Genomic DNA, 19,739 nt, shown 5'->3' with positions numbered 1-19,739 from the left:
ACAACTACTATAGGTTATATTTTCACTATTTTTTGTTGTTTAGACAAGTTGACTACTAGTGATTTTAGAGCAATTTGTCTTCCTGAAAAAAATCTCAAGTAACTTAAAACAATAGTGATGCTGTATTTCATGAACACATCAGAATTCAATCCATAAAAGCAAAATGGGCAGGAAACATGAGAAAAAGATAAATATTTAGTTTAACTCAGATAGGCCTCATCTCCAATTTAGTTCTTCCTAATTGAATAGCTCTATATGCTCTTCATTCTAAGAGCTTTATTAACATTCTTTAGGAGAATGAATAGGTAACCACATACACATACATATCTAAACGTGAAGAGGAAGGTAAAGGTAACTCTACTGATATACAGAATCATAAAACCCCAAATTGAGCTGGATTTTCAATAGCTACAATTACAGTTATGTATATTAAATAACTGTCAATAGAACAAAGCAGGAACAGGTGGACAAATCCGTGTAGAAACACAGCATTTATGACCAGACTACTCCTAAATCACTCAGAAGTAAACATCTCTTCTGGCTATCTCCTTAATAGTTTCCACTATGTCTCCTAAAAAAGTAAATTGAACTTTAGTTATTTAACGTTAACAACAGCATACAACTAATGAGTATAGCCAGATCATAATTACAGGAAAGAATTAAAAGGTAAAAAAAAGTTTTTTTTCGTATTTCCCAGGACCTTCTCTAGCTTTCAAGTCACTATGCAAAAATCAAATTATTTTTACTTCTTTAATGAATGAAAAAAATATATTTTTAGATCATCATTATGCACATCTCCCCCAGTAAAGACTGATATCAAATAAAGAAAGGCTGCTTCCAGGCTGAGCTATCATGTGCCTCCCCCAAGTTCCTTACAATGAGCTAGGGAAATAACAGAGGGAGGTTGAAAATTTTCTAAGCAATGGTATTAACAAGATTTAGAAATAATGAAGTGCTATATAACTGAAATTCAAGGAATTATTTTTATCATTCAATTCAAAAAATTGCTCAATCCCAGTATAACTAACACAAACAGTTTTTTCTTAAGCTACATCCCTTCGGCTTTGTGCCACCTATTGCTGACTCATTTTCTCCCTCAAGTCGTAATCTGACATCCATTTTCATCTAATTTCACCCATGTAAATATGTTATAAAAAGGGACACAAACAAACGTGTTCTTACCACCATCACTACCTACAAGAGTCCTGATAGGCTGGTCTAATTACATACTGAGATTAAATTGACACTGAAATTATCAACATGAAATCAAGAAGAGTATTTGGAAAGGAGGGGCAGGCTTCAACAAATATGCAAAAGGAGAGTGGGTCCAGAACATGATTAAAATATCTTTGAACTGTCCCCTAGATTTCTCTGCAACCATAACTAGCCATCAAAAGGATCTTCTTGGATCTAGTCTGGCCTCTCTTCCTACAAAGTCTATGCTGAACCATTCTGTCATCCACATGCCCAGAGTCCCTCAAACTTTTTAATCGTATCTGGCTAAATGCTGCCTCTTCAGTCTGAATAATAGGGATAATAACCGCAACAACAATAAATGTGTTGATTTCTCAATATGCATCAAGTATTTTACGTGTATTTTCTTATTTAGTCTTTTCAATAGCCACACAAAGTAGGAGATAATATTTATGCTGCATTTTACAGAGGGAAAACCAATGTTAAAAGAGATTATGTCACCTACATGAGTCACACAACTGGTAAGTGGCAGAGCAGAGGCACAATCCCAGATCTGTCTGGTTCTAGAGTCCATTACCTTAACCACAAAGCTCTACAGTGCCTGTAGATACAGCTAAAAGTGCTCTAAGAATCACTTAGTCTAAGTCTTCCATTTAACAAATCAGGGACTGAGGATCCAAAGACTCTGGCATGGTCTCTTACAAGCCCTAACTTCAAATGAATGCATCATAGCATTAAACATATCCACAGCTCAATCCTTTGGCTTCAATGACTAATTTCCCTGATTCCCCACTAAACTATCACTCTGACTCTCTTGCTGACTCTTGTTTCTCTGTCCACATCCTAAACATCAGCATTCTGTAGGAATCCATCCTCAGCCTCCCACCTGGTTAGGCTATTCCAGGGCTTTACAGCCTTCATAAGGCAATGCCCAAATTGATAAACACATCTAATCCCAGCTCCCAGCTCCTCCCTCTCCATCTGATGAACATATGATAGACCCCATTCCTTTAAATATCCACCTTACACTTATAATTTGCATCCATCCCAAGCTTTCAGTTAAAGACTCAGAAATCCCAATTTCCTACTTGACGTCTCATAGACTATACTCGTGTGTAACCAAAGTTTAACTCCATCTTTTATAGCAAACATGCACCATCTCCTGCAATCCGTTAGCCCCAGCTGTCTTCCCCTGAGGCAGAAACAGGATGGCGCTGGATTTGATACCTTCTCTCAGTCTGTATCTAGTTCTCCCCTAAACCCATCGCTTTTATCTAAATGTCTACTTCTCCATTCTGATGGCATTCTCTGGGCTACGTTCTTAGATTTTGTCACATGAATCACCGCATTTCATTTCCCTGACTTAGATTCTCCCCACCTCTAATCTAAGCTCTCCTTGTCTAACAGAGTTACTATTTTAAAAGAGAACTGACTATTCCACTCCAATCCCCACATCCCTTCCTAACAACCTCAGAATAAAAACCTGCCCACGGGAATGGCACTGAGGATCCTTCTCTTGTCTACTTTCCACCTTTTCTTCCATTTTCCCCCTCATCACTCTGGAATAATTGCTGTTCCCAGAATATACTTGCCATCTCTCTAGTTCTTTAGTTTATACTTGTATTTGAAACTAATTCCTTAATCCAAGTGTCTTGCAATCTCCATTATCTTTTATACAAACCCTACTGACACCATCGACATCTTCTTCCTAAACCTACTGAAAGCGGCATTTTTAGCTTACGGAATGTTTCCAGGGGATGTATGTCACTCTCGACCATCATCTAGGTCTACCTGGGAACAGAGGTTAAGACTCAGTATCCAGGTTTCAGAGGTACTTTTCCTGAGATTATGCAGCTGGTTAAATGGCTATTAATTTTCTAAATGGTCCCTATTATTTTTATTAAATTATAAAAATAATCATTAACTAATAGTTACCTAAGCGTCCATGAAAATATGACAAATATCCACTAAAAGATTTAAAGATATGTAACAAACCATCCACACAATGCCTTCTCTCACTGCAATCTCTTATTTACATATTCATCTTACTACATTCATTAATTTGTGAGGTAGAGCAGTAGCAATCAAACTATCCTAAATATTTTTATGGTTTTGTAATATTTGTGCACTTTTCTCAGTAGATTCATACTATTTTAATCTTGTCCCAGTGCCAAATAAATTAACATGAGAGGTATTATATCACATTAAATATGAGAGAAAGTGATCAATTCTATCATCTGTATCAATAAATGAGAGGTCATAGCAAAGGGTCCTAAAATTGTACGCAATTTGAGAACTCTGACTTCAAAACTGAGTTTGAGATTACATATTCTAAAAAGAAAATTAATCAAAACTAATGAGCATTTAGTGAAGTTCTAAGTAGTTTAATGCAATGTGGTCACTCTTTCTGCTTGGTTTAATTTGTTCAGCGTTTCTTAATACGTTTTAATTACACAAAAATCTTCAGTTCTTCTATTGGTAGGTAACAGAAATATAACATGAGAAAAAGCTAAGAGGGGGCAACAAATGGATCACTTCAGTGAACGAGTGAATGTCAGTAACCCATCCTGTATGATGCCACTGGCCTGAACAAATATATCCCTAGTTTTTTTGTTGTTTTGTTTTGTTTTGTTTTGTTTTGTTTTTTGAGACGGAGTCTCGCTCTGCCGCCCAGGCTAGAGTGCTGTGGCCAGATCTCAGCTCACTGCAAGCTCCGCCTCCGGGGTTCACGCCATTCTCCTGCCTCAGCCTCCCGAGTAGCTGGGACTACAGGCGCCCGCCACCTCGCCCGGCTAGTTTTTTGTATTTTTTTTAGTAGAGACGGGGTTTCACCGTGTTAGCCAGGATGGTCTCGATCTCCTGACCTTGTGATCCGCCCGTCTCGGCCTCCCAAAGTGCTGGGATTACAGGCTTGAGCCACCGCGCCCGGCCTATATCCCCTAGTTTTTAAAAACATTACGTCAAGGCAAAAGAGTGCAAGTCTCAATGCAGTGAGCTTGGGTACCAACCTCCGCTGCTCTTCACCATGTTCTCCTGAAGGGACAGTGAGACACTCGTCCATGTGTCCATGCAGCAACCTGAGGACATCACCACCAATGAGATACCCTGTAAAAATTAAAAATTATTCAGTTTGGACTGTCAGGGTCAGATGTTGTTAAATGGACAGATCATCTGGTCCAATCTTCTACTTTCATAAAGAAACTGAAGTCTAGTGAGTCTTAAGGACCTGGTCAAGGTCACAGAGATAGACAGTGCCTGCTGTTCCCTCTGAGTCCCAGGTGCCCGAGTCCCACAGTTAGGGATATTCCCACAAAAAGTAGGACCTCAAACACATAAAATCCTCTGTTAAACACACAAACACATTTCAATCAGATGTGAACCTATATAAGTTGTAATAGTCAGAACATATACAGATATTTCCCTAGGAAACCTGATTCTTTGTAAAATTCCTGTTCCAGCTATAAGGCATGACCTCAGAAAACAAGAAATCTTGACATTAGTCCAACTAGGCAACACCCTGAAGTCAAAAAATTGAAGAAAACAACCCACAGGATGCTATCACATAAAGCACACACGAATAAACTAAAGCTGACAGTAGCATAAAAATAATGGAAGATTAATCTTCACCCAAGCTTCACTTTTAAAACAGCAATTTAAACAAGATCCTCAAATGTCAGGTATCCACATTACAGAATGTTTAGACACAGACAAAAAGCTCTAATTAACAATCAGCTCATTATCACAATTCCAAAGATGACTGTCAACTTTGCATCAAGGACAGGCCCTCTAATTGAAGTGGAGTTTTTACCTTGGGCTGCCTCACTTCCTGAGCTGATTGGGGCCACGCTCCAGAGAGTCTGCTGGAAAGCGGCATCCACATGTAAGCTGCCATTGCCGTAAGACAAGTGCTGTATCAAGAGGCAAAAGAAGGCATCACTTCAGGCTCTGGTAAGCTGTAACATGTAAGTGCTTCTAGCAATGCAAACTTAACATTGCTGATTTGGTTATGTTCATAGAGAACATCTGTTTCAACCTGTCATTCAAGAATCAAAAAACTAGTCAGAAGAAAAGAAGTTCCTCTCTGAATTTAGGGATTTTTAGACTTCATTCTAACAGTTACTGACTTAAGCCAATAATCAAAATATGCATACATGAATACATGAAATAAGTTTATTTGTAACAAGATACTATTTTTGTTTTAAGGGTGATTGATGAACAAAATGAGCTCTTAAAATTATAATTGGGTTTTCCACATATCACATTCTGACAGCTTTTTGATGATGAAGTAAGTGAAATCTATTGGACCAAGTTTATGGAGTCTTCATTTTATGAAGTCCTTAGGCATCTTACAGGGTCTTTTACAGAGTCCTTCAGGAACTGTTATCTGCAATTTGATACAAAAGCCATTAGATGGCGATATTTCCTAACAGCTATCTAAAACCAAGCTACATTTCTTCCAAAATTCAGATATTACCAAATTTCAGATTTTCCTTCTTAGAAATAGAAACATTAAAATAAAACACACTTAATATCTTTTAGAGCCATAAGACTGAATTATCGAATGTTAACTAAGAAAAACAAAACTATGAGTACAGCCATACGCCTTGCTTATTTTACTAATCATTACTTGGCTGCCTCTAGGAATTTCAAACATATATACAGCAACCACCTGTTTTCGTGGAGTCCTCTCAGTAAATGTCGCCAGTCCCCCTGCAATGTTTCCGTAACACTTTGCCAATACTGATGATAGCCTAAGTTTTCACAGACTTTAATCAGACCAGAAATCTTGACCATCTTAGTTAGATGAAGATCAGTCACAGCCTAAAGTAGTCACCTTAGGTGTACTCCAGAGGCCTTTTAAACATCCTAAGGATCTCTTTAACATAAAGACACTATTCTTAAGTCACCATCGAGAAGAGGTCGTTCACTCTCTTTCTCTTAAAAATAAAACCAAAGAAATTTTAACATTGTGATATGTATATAGGGTTTATCAGTCGTTTTTCCAATTAGTAAGACTGAAAGTTTACCAGCTGATACATAAGATTTAGCAATAATTTGCTCTTATGCCTCTCCTCAACCTCAGCTAGCTGCCTGCTTTTGTACAATTTCTTCTTCACTTCAATCTGTCATTCTGACACGTAATCCCAGCTAGATTCCTTTATTGACTCAATTTCTTCTCCAATATGTTAAAACTGTTTGTTTACAAATAAATCATATCCCACCTGCTTTAACAAACAAGCAGAATATATTTCCCTTCAAAGCGATTATCACACAATGAAATTCTTGGGATTATTTTCTTTTTGCCTTTTAGAAGTTACCTGACACAGGTTCACAGCTGTATTCCTAGCATCTGGCAATGTTATCCAATAAACATGTATGTGGAGAAGACAACCAAAATCATAAAATCAAAGTATCATAAACTTAAAAATACATATTTTAAGCTATTCCATAAATACTATTTCAATAACTTAGTGTAAAAAAAAAAAGCACATGCACATGCGCACACACATACATATCCATGTGAATGACACCGATTTTAACCAAACTCTGAAAATAATTCAAAATACCCGTGCCTGTATTTGTGACCAAGTGAAAGCTCATGTAATATTATGATACGTAGATTACCATCATTTGTTAATTCATCATGGGTTCAGTGAATGTACTATGTATATTAATAGTATACATTCTCCACCCCAAGGTTGCTTGTAATCTCATAGAAAAAATTCATACACGAAATGCTGTACCTCAGTATACAAACATATCACATGTGATATTTTGATACATGCACACAGTGTGCAGTGATCAAATTAGAGTAATTGAGATATCTATCACCTCAAACATTGCATGCTACACTTTTTATATACTGAGGTACAGCATTGTGTGCATGTATTTTGTGTATGTATATGTATATGTAAATATATACATATTAATGGGCTACATGTGATATTTTGTACCAGTAAAATAAATTATGTACCAATTAAATTAAAAAATAAATAGGGCTGGGCATGGTGGCTCATGCCTGTAATCCCAGCACTTTGGAAGGCCGAGGCAGGCAGATCACGAGGTCAGGAGATGGAGACCATCCTGGCTAACATGGCGAAACCCGTCTCTACTAAAAATACAGAAAATTAGCCGGGCATGGTGGCGGATACCTGTAGTCCCAGCTACTCGGGAGGCTGAGGCAGGAGAATGGCGTGAACCCGGGAGGCAGAACTAGGAGTGAGCCAAGATCATGCCAGTGCACTCCAGCCTAGGTGACAGAGCGAGACTCCATCAAATAAATAAATAAATAAATGGATCTGGAAGGTGGGGAAAAGCCTTTAAAAATGCTGTGTAAATTGGAATCAACACACTACAGGAATTGTAACAAGAGAACACTCCAGACAACAAAATGAGAGCGGAGTTTCTCATGGGTTGGGGGCTTTGAGGGAGCCAGTAGGATCACTTGGCCTGTGTCTCACATTTATATCTTCAGAGATGCTGTCCCCAAACAAGTGTCTACATACATTGGATTTGAGTATGTGGATTAATAATGTGAATGTGCTATGTGCAAATATGTAAAACATACCAAACATTTTTGTAAACCATTTGGGAATTTTTAACATACCAGAAACCTTGCTATCGGAAGTGGGTTGAGGCGCCTGGTCGTCTCAGAAGTTCTGAGAAGGGAAATGTGTGATAAGGGGAATATGTTGAAGACAAGAGTGTGAGCACAAAGGTAGAGATACGGGGACATACATTACAGCCGAGAGCTTCGTCTTTGGAGCTGACAGCACATGCTAAGAGGTGGAATGACTGATAGGCCCACAGACAAAGGCTGGGACCAGGCCAACGACCTTCTATTTTAGGCAATAAGGAGTTTACAGCAGTGACAAAAAAAGGTGAGGGAGTTAAAAAAGCAATTTCCAAATCATATCTATGCCTGAAGATAAATAATAAATATGAGAGAACCATAAACATGAAAATTTCAGTCTGTGGGAAAAAGTCCCAAATATGTCCTTAAGATTATATTACAGTCACAGAAAGTTCTCTAAATAAGGTCTACTCTTCGAAAGAAAATATTCTATTTTGAATGCTTCCAATTTTGCTGTTTAAACAGCAAAGGGAAGTCTGGGTAAAAACTACATCACGTCAGGCTTGTGGTATGCAATATTCAGAAAGTAACAACAGTTTCAATTACTGAAACTGGGATGAATTATCCTTAAAGCAAAAACAGACATTGGCATAGGATGAAAGCCAAGTTGGCCTTAGGCTGAAATATGGAACCACTGTAGGATTTACAGGAAAATATGGTAGCATCAATCCACCAACAGCAGTATAGGGGCTTTGGCCACCAATCTCTGGGCACCCAGGTCTCACTTTGATCCTAGGATTATTGATTTTCAAGCTCTAATAGGCACATGAATCTTCAGAGGACACCATATTTAAAAATGTAGATTGGAGGGCTGGGCACAGTGGCTCACACCTGTAATCCCAGCACTCTGGGAGGCCGAGGCGGGTGGATCACGAGGTCAGGAGTTCGAGACCATCCTGGCTAACACAGTGAAGCCCCGTCTCTACTAAAAATACAAAAAATTATCGGGTATGGTGGCGGGCGCCTATAGTCCCAGCTACTCGGGAGGCTGGGGCAGGAGAATGGCGTGAACCCGGGAGGCAAAGGTTGTGCTGCAGTGAGCCAAGATCGCACCACTGCACTCCAGACTGGATGACAGAGCAAGACTCCGTCTCAAAAAAAAGAAAAGAAAAGAAAATGTAGATTGGAATGCAGAGTAGTCGGAAGGCTTGTCAATCAAGACTGCTGATCCAAGAGTAACAAGACATTACATGAAAGAAGCACAACATCCCAGAAATGGAAGGGACATGAAAAATCGCCTTCCAGGAGTTCTTCAGCTGGAGTACACAGACTATACTTCAATACCTTTAGTTTCCTTTCTGATCCATTTATTTTATGCATTTTACCATTTTTATGATGAAGTCAATAAGTTTTATCAGCCTGCAATGGAAGTCCATGGTACAAAAACTTCGTACCAAGAATCTCTGAATTGAACCCTTATCTGATCCAATTATTCCCGCATTTATTCATCTTTTATTAAACTTTCAGGTACTTCGGCCCTGGTGATGCAACATTCTGAATAAATTGTCATTTAGGGACAGGAAACACAAGTAAACAAGTCATATTACTCCTCAGGCATCAGTTTTTTCTTCTGAAAAAAATAAATAAATGAGCGGCAGAGAAACAGTTGTTCTTTCCAAATGTAATATTTTATGGTTCCATTACCCGAGCCACAGAGGAAAGAAAGGCTCAAGGCAAATTAATCAAAAATGAATTGGTTCATATAATAAATCATTTGAAAATATTTATGATCACTCTTTTATCATTATTTTCACACAACTTGAGACAATTCAGCAATTTATTATGCAATCAATAATTACCTATATTTTGTATTAGACATTTAGAGGTGGGTAAGAAAGAAGTAAATTTCTTGAACTGTAAAATAGCTTTCTCTTAAGCATTTTCCATCACCCTTTAGATTAAGTATTCTGTTTTTCCTAATATATTTTCAATCAGTTGTTTGTTTGGCAATGTTTTCACAGATCTGAAAAACTTGGCCTGTTTCATTAAGTAACCTGATCAGTAGAAAATCAGTTGGAAATCTACATTTCCAGAGCAAACAATCCAATCCTCAGACTGAAAACATTTGTACATACTGGAGTGATTTTTACACCTAATACACAGAAAAAAATTGTTTTGTAAGCTTTATTTTGTTTAGTTTGAAATAAATTCAGTCAGTAATGTCTACTTGGCCATGTTTTCTCTATTTTAAATTGTATATTTCTCTTAAGGTGCTTTGCTAAGGCCTTCTTTAAAAGAAAATAAGATTTTCAATGAGCAAAAAAATTTCTTTCCTTTTGGATATTTTTGAAAAGAAGATTAATATATCATTTCACATTAGAATATAAAACAGCAAAGTTGGCCGGGCGCGGTGGCTCAAGCCTGTAATCCCAGCACTTTGGGAGGCCGAGACGGGCGGATCACGAGGTCAGGAGATCGAGACCATCCTGGCTAATACGGTGAAACCCCGTCTCTACTAAAAGCTACAAAAAACTAGCCGGGCGACGAGGCGGGCGCCTGTAGTCCCAGCTACTTGGGAGGCTGAGGCAGGAGAATGGCGTAAACCCAGGAGGTGGGGCTTGCAGTGAGCTGAGATCCGGCCACTGCACTCCAGCCTGGGTGGCAGAGCCAGACTCCGTCTCAAAAAAAAAAAAAAAAAAAAAAAAAAAAAAAAAAGAATATAAAACAGCAAAAATGAGAAAAGACATTATCTGGGTGAGGCGTTTACAATCATTTTTAGAGGCTGAGACCCTTTATACCTCAGAAATTGTGCCTCAATGTTCAATGTATACAGCAGACAACGGTGGATCAATCCCAGGTGCCGTCCACAGCATCCTCTTCTGTCCACAAGGCATCTTCTCAGAGGACAGGGTGAAAACTAACCCTCTAAACCAGCTCTCATCAATTTAGCATTGTTAGAGTTGTAAGTTTTATGAGTGTATCCCATGCACTATTAGTTTAATCTTAGCTTAACCATCCCTGTTAGTGAAAGAAAAATCCCTCATCGGTCAATAGACACCGATGACTAAGGAGCTGTAAAATCAATGACTGGGAATGTTTATTTTTAGAAGGTAGTTTTAACTAATTTGTTATCAGACATTTTTAAACTTACTTATTTTTAACAACATCAGCACCTCCTCAGAAGATGAACCTTGCTTTCACCTGATAGATCTTTATTTAATATCACCTATAATATTCCTTTCACTGTTTCTTTCCCAACTATCTCTTCTTCTAGCTAAACATCTGTTGTTTCTTTAAGCATTCTTTTTTTTTTTTTTTTTTTTGAGACGGAGTCTCAATCTGTCACCTAGGTTGGAGTGCAGTGGCATGAGGCACGGTGTCGGCCCATTGCAACCTCCACCTCACCAATTCAAGCAATTCTCCTGCCTCAGCCTCCTGAGTAGCTGGGATTACAGGTGTGCACCACTAAGCCCAACTAATTTTTTTTTTTTTTTTGAGACGGAGTTTCACTCTTGTCGCCTAGGCTGGAGTGCAATGCTACGATCTCAGCTCACTGCAACCTCTGCCTCCTGGGTTCAAGCAATTATCCTGCCTCAGCCTCCTGAGTAGCTGGGATTACTGGCACCTGCCACTACGCCTGGCTAATTTTTGTATTTTTAGTAGAGACGGGCCTTCACTATGTTGGCCAGGCTGGTCCTGACCTCCTGAACTCAGGTGATCCACCCGCCTCAGCCTCCCAAAGTGCTGAGATTACAGGCATGAGCCATAGCACCTGGCCTAATTTTTGTATTTTTTTTTTTTTTTTTTTTTTTAGTAGAGACAGGGTCTTGCTGTTTAGGCTATGCTGGTCTTGAACTCCTGGCCTAAAGTAACCCACCCGCCTTGGCCTCCCAAAGTGCTAGGATTACAGGCATGAGCTACCATGCCCGGCTTCTTTAACTATTCTTAAAAGGCACAAATCTCCCAAGTAAATAGTGACAGTAACTTACTAAACAATTTTTATGTGCCATTCACAAAACTACGAGCCCTGTTGGATTCCAGCCTTTAATCCCATAACACCCCTATGAGTTAAGTTCTTTATTATTTCCCAGACTCCAGATGAAGGAACTGAGGGTTTCCAAAGGTTACATGATTAGCCCAGGTTCATACTCATCAGACTTTGTATTTATAAACAAATATATATATGTGTGTATACCTATACATACACACACACACACACACACACACACACACACACACACACACACACAGTCCATCTTTAGTTATTCAGGGTTTATTCTACAGATTATTTCAACTCCCTCTGCCTATCCCAAAGTCCTTTCACTAACTCACTTCTTGATCTTTCAATTTCTCTAGATCCTTTTCACTGAGTCCTCCAAATAAATCTTTGAATCCACACCATAGTACTTCATATACTCGCTACTAATCCACCACGGTGGGAATGTAAGACAGTAATTCACCATCTCTATACCCATAGGAATGTTCCTCAGCATCTCCAAGCTACACTGTAATGCGTATTTACTGTCTTACAATATCCTCATACAGCTCTGTATGTGCTTGATTTGTTTTCTCCACTAATTATTTGAGGATAGAAAGCATGAGTAATGTGTCCTTGGCCTCTCCTGTTGTTTCTGCCATATGCTAGGTTCATAGAGATGAACAATAAAAGCAACGACTTCATTACCAAATGAAAGCGAAATTTTAACAACCTGGTTGGCTGCTCTCTTGTAAATCCATATAAAAGGTTACCAGGAAAGTGAACATAAATAATTGGCTGTGTAGCACAGGCTGGGCAAGGTGTGGCTCATGCCTATGGTTCCAGCCACTTGGGAGGCTGACTGGGAAGAATAGGAGGTTGAGGCTTCAGTGAGCTATGATCGCCACAGTACTCCAGCCTGGGCCACAGGGCAAGACCCTGTCTCAAAAAATAAATAAAATAAAATAAAATAAAAATAAAATAAAATGTAGCTTGGAAATCACTCATAAATTTTAATTAATCATGAGGTATATTTCCTTCCATAGGAGGTAAATCTCATGTATCATCGTTATTATTACTTTCACTTGTATAGTGCTTTTTAATTCTGCCCATATTTAAATCCATTATCTCATTGCTTCCTCACAATAACCTTGGCACTATGTATTATTATTAGCATCAACCTCATTTTTTACAGATGAGAAAGCCAGAGTTCAGAGAATTAGATGACTTTCTCAGGTGGTTAGTTGTAGAAGAGATAGATAGATGATAGAATAGTCCTGGCCCTGTGAGGTCTGAATTTTCAGCTTTTCAGTTCATAATGATGCCATCCTGTCAAGTAAACTCTGATACATAGCGGAAGTACAAATTGTACAACAACAACAACAATAAGAAAAAATTCATAGTTATGTTGAAATCAAAATAGAATATGTGTATAATTTATATATTAAAACGTATGCATGAATTATTTCTACTGCTATTGGTTTCTAGGTATAACTGCAATTCAAAATGCGTATCTGATCAAAATACATCACCTTAACATACATAGTACATGCATATAGCAAGGGCTTAATAAGTGCTTATTTTACAATCTGCACACCTGTATCGTCTTAGAGATTCACATGGTGACTATTTCTATCTACATTGGTTAAGGGACAAAAGTAGAGAAATGCTCCAGGCCTCCCTAATAGCTATGCAACATCAGACACTCCATTGAATTTAATAGTTTCTGTCATTTACACGAGACACTGTTATACCATTTTCTTGTCTTCATCATTACCTCTTCTACAAGGCAAGTGAAACAAAACAAAACCAATCTTCCTAGAAATGTTTCAAATCTGGAATCAAGTGTATTGGTAAACCAAAACTGACTCACAACGCCCCCAAACTTACCCTAGTTCATGTTTATAGAACAAGGGAGTATCAACTACTTACTTAATCCTAAACCAGTAACACATGAACTACATTTTGATATATGGTCATGGTAAAACACTTTCCATAACCCAGTATCTGCTAAATTGCCACATGCCCTATTTCAGATTTTTGTTTCAATCATCACACACTGTCATGTCTGGGATTTTTCATGTGAATATTCATATAACGTTTACAACGCCCCATTTTATATTTATGTAGTCACTTTTCAACCTTAAAATGAATATTTTGCTCTAGCATCCTTCACATCTTTATTTTAACTTACTTCATTTCAATTTACTGTAAACTTCTGTATTGGACTATTCTCTGGCAAAACTACAACTCACTAAATAAGTTAAATTAAATACATATTGACCTCACCACACAAGTTCAAAATGCATGTGATATGGTTTGGTTGTGTCCCCACCCAAATCTTACCAGTGGGAGGTAATTAAATAATGGAGGGCAAGTATTTCCCATGTTCTCATGATAGTGAATAAGTCTCATGAGATCTAATGGTTTTAAAAAGAGGAGTTCCCCTTCATAAGCTCTCGTCGCTTGTCTGCTGCCACATGAGATGTGTCTTTCATCTTCCGCCATGACTGTAAGTCCAATAAACCTTTTTCTTTTGTAAATTGCCCAGTCTTGGGTAGTCTTTATCATCAGCATGAAAACAGACTAATACAACATTTAATGATTAAACACAAACTTCTTTCTTCATCCTCCCATTTCCAGCCCCTACTCTTTGAAACAATGCAATGTCAATGATAGACTTCAAACTTTTTCTTATTTTGTCTATTTCTCCTTTCTTAACAAGGCAAGTGTTCCTCACATAATAATTTGCTTTCGGCCGGGCGCGGTGGCTCAAGCCTGTAATCCCAGCACTTTGGGAGGCCGAGATGGGCGGATCATGAGGTCAGGAGATCGAGACCATCCTGGCTAACACGGTGAAACCCCGTCTCTACTAAAAAATACAAAAAACTAGCCGGGCGAGGTGGCGGGCGCCTGTAGTCCCAGCTACTCGGGAGGCTGAGGCAGGAGAATGGCATAAACCCGGGAGGCGGAGCTTGCAGTGAGCTGAGATCCGGCCACTGTACTCCAGCCCGGGCGACAGAGCGAGACTCCATCTCAAAAAAAAATAATAATAATAATAATAATAATTTGCTTTCATAAATATCAAAAGAGGTCATCACAACCTCATTAATATAGCCTTTTCATCAGGTGCAAAATAAAGATCATGGAATTTTTAATTCCTGATTAGACTGCATTTACATTCTATTAATAAAGTAATTTATTAAAAGGTACTATCAATATCATGAACATGCATATCAAGGTCACGAGGGAAGCCTGCCTGAACAAACCTGATATTCCACTCACTATTTCCACTCACATCACATTCTTCTTCTATTTAGGAAGCTATTTATAATTAATCTAACAGAGATAGAGGAATGGTTATAAGCAATTGTCGTAGACAATTTACAATATAAATCTTAAAGAGATCATTTTATTGACTTGTCATTTAGCATATCACCAGATACATGATCCTACTTTCCACACTTACCAAGTACCTTTCAGAGGACACGCTAACTAAGATGAGGTCATCTCCAACTCGTACTTTTTCTCCTTCTGATCGCTGCTTAGAGGCAGGGTGTATGGTCCACCAACAAGCCTCCCCTGCAGAGATAAGGATATGTGAAACACAAAAAACGTTCCTTTTAGTTAAAATCTATTTTCTTTGCTAATGATTCCAAACACACAACTTCCAGAAATCTGGAATTAATGCAAATTAATCTCTTAAACACCAGGAAACGAGAAAGAATTAAGCCTTAGCTTAGGATAAAATAAGATTCTTTTCATAGAAACTGGGTGTGACACTTACGGAAGGCTGATGCCTTCTTCTTCCACGAAGAATTGCTTTAAATGGATATTTATCTATACTCATGTAAGACCAAATTCACCACTCACACTGATCTGATTTCATTCTTTACACATGCACATGTCATTATATCGTTCAATTGCTTTCTATAAAATCATCTCGTTTTTTGACAATTTTCATAAGGACTTGGGGTTTTGTGATGTGATGATTGTGTTGTAGCCATTTTTTGAAAATTTTCTCAGTAGTTATTTTTCGATGCTGACTCAAAAAAAGGATGCAAAGTATCGTCATCTAAAGATTGTACTATCCTGTCCCCTTTTTACTTTATTATTTTAAAATGTGGTGTTTTCATTTTTTTTCTGTTTTTTTCTGAGACGGTGTCTTGCTTTGTCGCCCAGGCTGGAGTGCAGTGGCACATCAGCTCACGGCAACCTCCATGTCCCAGGTTCAAGCGATTCTCCTGCCTCAGCCTCCTGAGTAGCTGGGATTACAGGCACCCCCCACCACGCCTGGCTAATTTTTGTATTTTTAGTAGAGGCGGGGTTTCACCATGTTGGTTAGGCTGGTCTTGAACTCCAGACCTTGTGATCCTCCCGCCTCGGCCTCCCAAAGTGCTGGGATTACAGGCGTGAGCCACCGCGCCCGGCCGTGGTGTTTTCTATTAATCTAAAGGTAACATATAAAAGAATCCTTCTGTAGAAGAATGAATTATAAAAGATCTTGGTTTACATCAACCAAACAATTTCTTCTAGGACAAGTCAAGCATACGTCTCATGAGCCACATGTCTCTTCTTCACTCTTTCTTCCCAATACCTAACCTATAAGCGTCAGCATGCCATTCTTCATTCTGTTCATAATACCTCTGAAACCCTAAATGCGACTTCTATCCCAAAATGAGAGTAGTGTTTTCACAAAATCTGTCGTGATTTATCATTCTTTGCCTTCACTCAACTTTATGGTTTTTCCATACATCTTTTTTTTTCTTGACTAATTCCTCAAGGCCAGAATGTAAGTTCCTATTAGTTGGACTTGTTATGTTTTGTTCGCTGAGGTTTCTCCAGCTCCTGCTAGCCTATTATAAGCACTCACTACAAATTCATTTTGCATGAATGAATAAATGAATTACCAAATAATATTTTGTAAGTATTCCCACAGTCAATATATAATCTGTGTTTTTTCTTACATAAACCATAGTCTAACTTGCTTTTCTTATACAAACCATAAACTAACCTGAATGTCACCTGGCATAATTCTTTATCTTCATTCATCCAATTCACATGTTTACAGTTGCAGGTAGTTTTTCATTCACTCAAACATTTATAGAGTACCCACTATTGGCTAATCATTGCTTTAGTGGCTGGGATACATCAATAAACAAGGAAGAAAAACTTATCTGCCTTGTGAGTTTAATTCTGATGAAGGCAGGCAGACAACAAATGATAAATACCATAAATAATTGAGGAATTCAGAAGAAGTAGGAAGCTATGGGATAAAAAGAGAGTAGCGTAAGGAAATCAGGACGCAGGGAGAAACACTGACTTGTTTTGTTTTGACTATTACATAATCTTCTCAATGTATGAAAACAAGTTCTAGACTGTATCTTTTACTTCTTATGAAGAGGGAACTGACAACTTTCTCATTTAACTGTGTGCTGAAATATACTAATTAGAATAACTGAAAAACTAGCAAAAATACAGGGGAATGATAGAGTCTGCACAAAACAAAATCAGAATAATATATTTATGTGTCTTTCTGGTGCTGGGGGTTCTTGGAATTTCTTGTACAAGACTATGTGTTGGTCTATTAAAATGTGTATGAGGCTCATAAACATAGCTTTATTTTTACCTTCTCATTGTTTGTAAAAAAAAAAATTTAGTGAATATGGGGAAATACTTTAAAGAGGGGGAGTGGACTGAGAGGATAGTTTGATCTCACTCTTCAGAGGAACAACTTAATAAAAGTTGAACTATTTCCTTCAATTCTTTTTTCTACTTGGTCTTTATTTTAATTACACAGGGATGCATGCTCATTGTAAAAGACAAAACAGTCCAATTTTATAGGGTATATAAAGTCAATGCAAAATCCTCAGAGTATTGAGGAGAACATCAAATTTGTGTTCTCCTATTTTGATTCGCCAAAAAGAAAAATGTTAATATATACATTTTTGTTTCACAAATCTGAAAATGCACGTCTGTTTGGACAGGTATGTAGAAGAATGCCCTGCAGGCAGAGAAATGAAGGAGACTTTCATTTTTGACCTTTTTATTTGAATGTTGGCATCAAGTATATTTTCAGACTTAAAAACATTTTTAAGATGACAGAGATATGTAGAATTACTTCACAAACTAATTAGTGCCCATTAATATGGTTAACATCCAGTAAATCATGTAGTAAATATTAATTTTCTATCCAAACCTACAAGGAGAATAAGGTTTGAAGCCTAGTTTGAACATCCAACTAATGATGTGGGAATAACCAAGAGGAATGATACACACTTCCCCCTTCTAGGAAAAACTTTCATTAGATCATTTTTTACTGACCCCATTCATAAGAACATTCATCCCATGTATTGTATTTTCCAGCCTCTTCCAATCCAATCCCATCAGGGCTCTCTCTGAACCCAGCTTCCCGCAGCACAAGGTGCTCACCTGTGGTGTCCTCTTGCAAGCCAACATCAAAAGCCAGCTTATCAGTTGAAGACCGGGAGGTGGACAGGCAGCACAGATACTGCAAAATACACAATCAGTAGTTGTAAGTAGAGGCTTTGTTTCTGTTGTTTTTGAGACAAGGTTGCTCTGTTACACAGGCTGGGAGTGCAGTGGTGTGATCACAGCTCACTGCGGCCTCAACCTCCTGGGCTCAAGCAATCGTCCCACCTCAGCCTCCTGAGTAGCTGGGACTACAGGGACATGCCACCATGCCCAGCTAATTATTTTCTTTTTTTGTAGAGATGGGGTTTCACCATGTTGCCCAGGCTGGTCTCGAACTCCTAGACTCAAGTGATCCTCCTACCTCAGGTTCCCAAGTAGCTGGGACCACAGGTGTGCACCGTTAATTTTCTTTTTTTTCATAGAGATAAGATCCCCCTATGTTGCCAAGGTGATCTCAAACTCCCTAAACTCAAGCAATCTCCCACCTCCACCTCCGAAAGTGCTGGGATTATAGGCATGAGCCACAGCGACTGGCTATCATTAAGGTTTACAGTTGTACCAGCAGAGTCTTATTTTGACCTGTAATTTGGCATCCATCTATCCCTGCTGTTCTTAGTGTTTTCCTGAAAATCTCGATGCTTCTGCACAAAGCCGAGATTTTTAAATGTCTGTGAGGCAGAACAGCATGCATTAGGGGCAATATCCTAAAGGAATTGTAGTCTTTTTTCCCTTACAAAAGACTAAGGGAATGTTCTCTGTCAGTACAGGAAGACAAGCAACTGGGGATGTATTGGTACATCTCTCACTTCATGTGATATTCATGATCATCTGCAAAAGTACAATGTAATCTGACAGTTAGAAATCTTTCTCCCAAACAAATTTGAAGACTATTCTCTTTTATCTTCTGGCTTTGTTTTCATTTAAAAATGTTTAACTCTTTGAAATCCACCTAGAATTTATTTTGGTGCACAGCATGTCACTGCACTAAAATGAAGTTTATTGTGTGTCTCCAGACATGTGCAGTTTTCCACAGGAGTAATCACTCTTGAACACCGTCATCTCCCTATTCTTCCCACCCTCAGGTGTTCCTAACTGTATATTCTTGGACATCAAGTTTAGGATCATTTTTCAAGCCTACTGCTCCCCAACCTCCATGCCACAACGTGTTGTAAGAACACAGACACAAAGATGAATGTGATGTAAGAACAGAGACATAAAGATGAATGTGTTGTAAGAACAGAAACACAAAGATGAATGTGGTAGGATCTCAAAGTACACTACCATCACCAAGCAAGTGCACTGCCAGCAAGCCCCCCTTTCGAATCGCTGGAAAATTAATGCAAAGGCTAGAAATTTCTTATGATGGTATAGGGCCTATCCAGCTAAGTGTGTGTCTGTTAGTGTGAGAAGGCAGATGGACCCGTCAGTGGCCGATATGCTGGTATGTTAGGTGGAATTCAGGGTCATGGGGATGTGAAATGCAGACTCTGATTCCGACTCCTAACTAAAAAGCAATGGCTCCCAAGGTTATAGTCAAGAGGCTTCAAGGGTCTCTAAACT

At 38.5% G+C, this 19,739-nt stretch overlaps 1 protein-coding gene across 4 annotated transcripts in view; it reads right to left on the bottom strand.

Moving 5' to 3' along the window:
* The window catches only part of RYR2 (ryanodine receptor 2), a 793,619-nt gene that overhangs the window by 433,635 nt on the left and 340,245 nt on the right, over nt 1–19,739 (bottom strand). For all 4 annotated transcript variants that reach the window (XM_030936088.1, XM_030936090.1, XM_030936089.1 and 1 more), the window contains exons 7-10: nt 18,177–18,255; nt 15,214–15,326; nt 5,003–5,102; nt 4,203–4,299 (exon numbers count right to left, since the gene is read on the bottom strand). In XM_030936088.1, the coding sequence (XP_030791948.1) occupies nt 4,203–4,299; nt 5,003–5,102; nt 15,214–15,326; nt 18,177–18,255 (389 nt within the window). The remainder of the gene's footprint in view (nt 1–4,202; nt 4,300–5,002; nt 5,103–15,213; nt 15,327–18,176; nt 18,256–19,739) is intronic.

The sequence above is a fragment of the Rhinopithecus roxellana genome, chromosome 8, assembly GCF_007565055.1.
Source record: "Rhinopithecus roxellana isolate Shanxi Qingling chromosome 8, ASM756505v1, whole genome shotgun sequence".
NCBI lineage: Eukaryota > Metazoa > Chordata > Mammalia > Primates > Cercopithecidae > Rhinopithecus > Rhinopithecus roxellana.
Note: the sequence above shows the minus strand (reverse complement) of the source record. Positions and strands in the feature narration are given on the sequence as shown.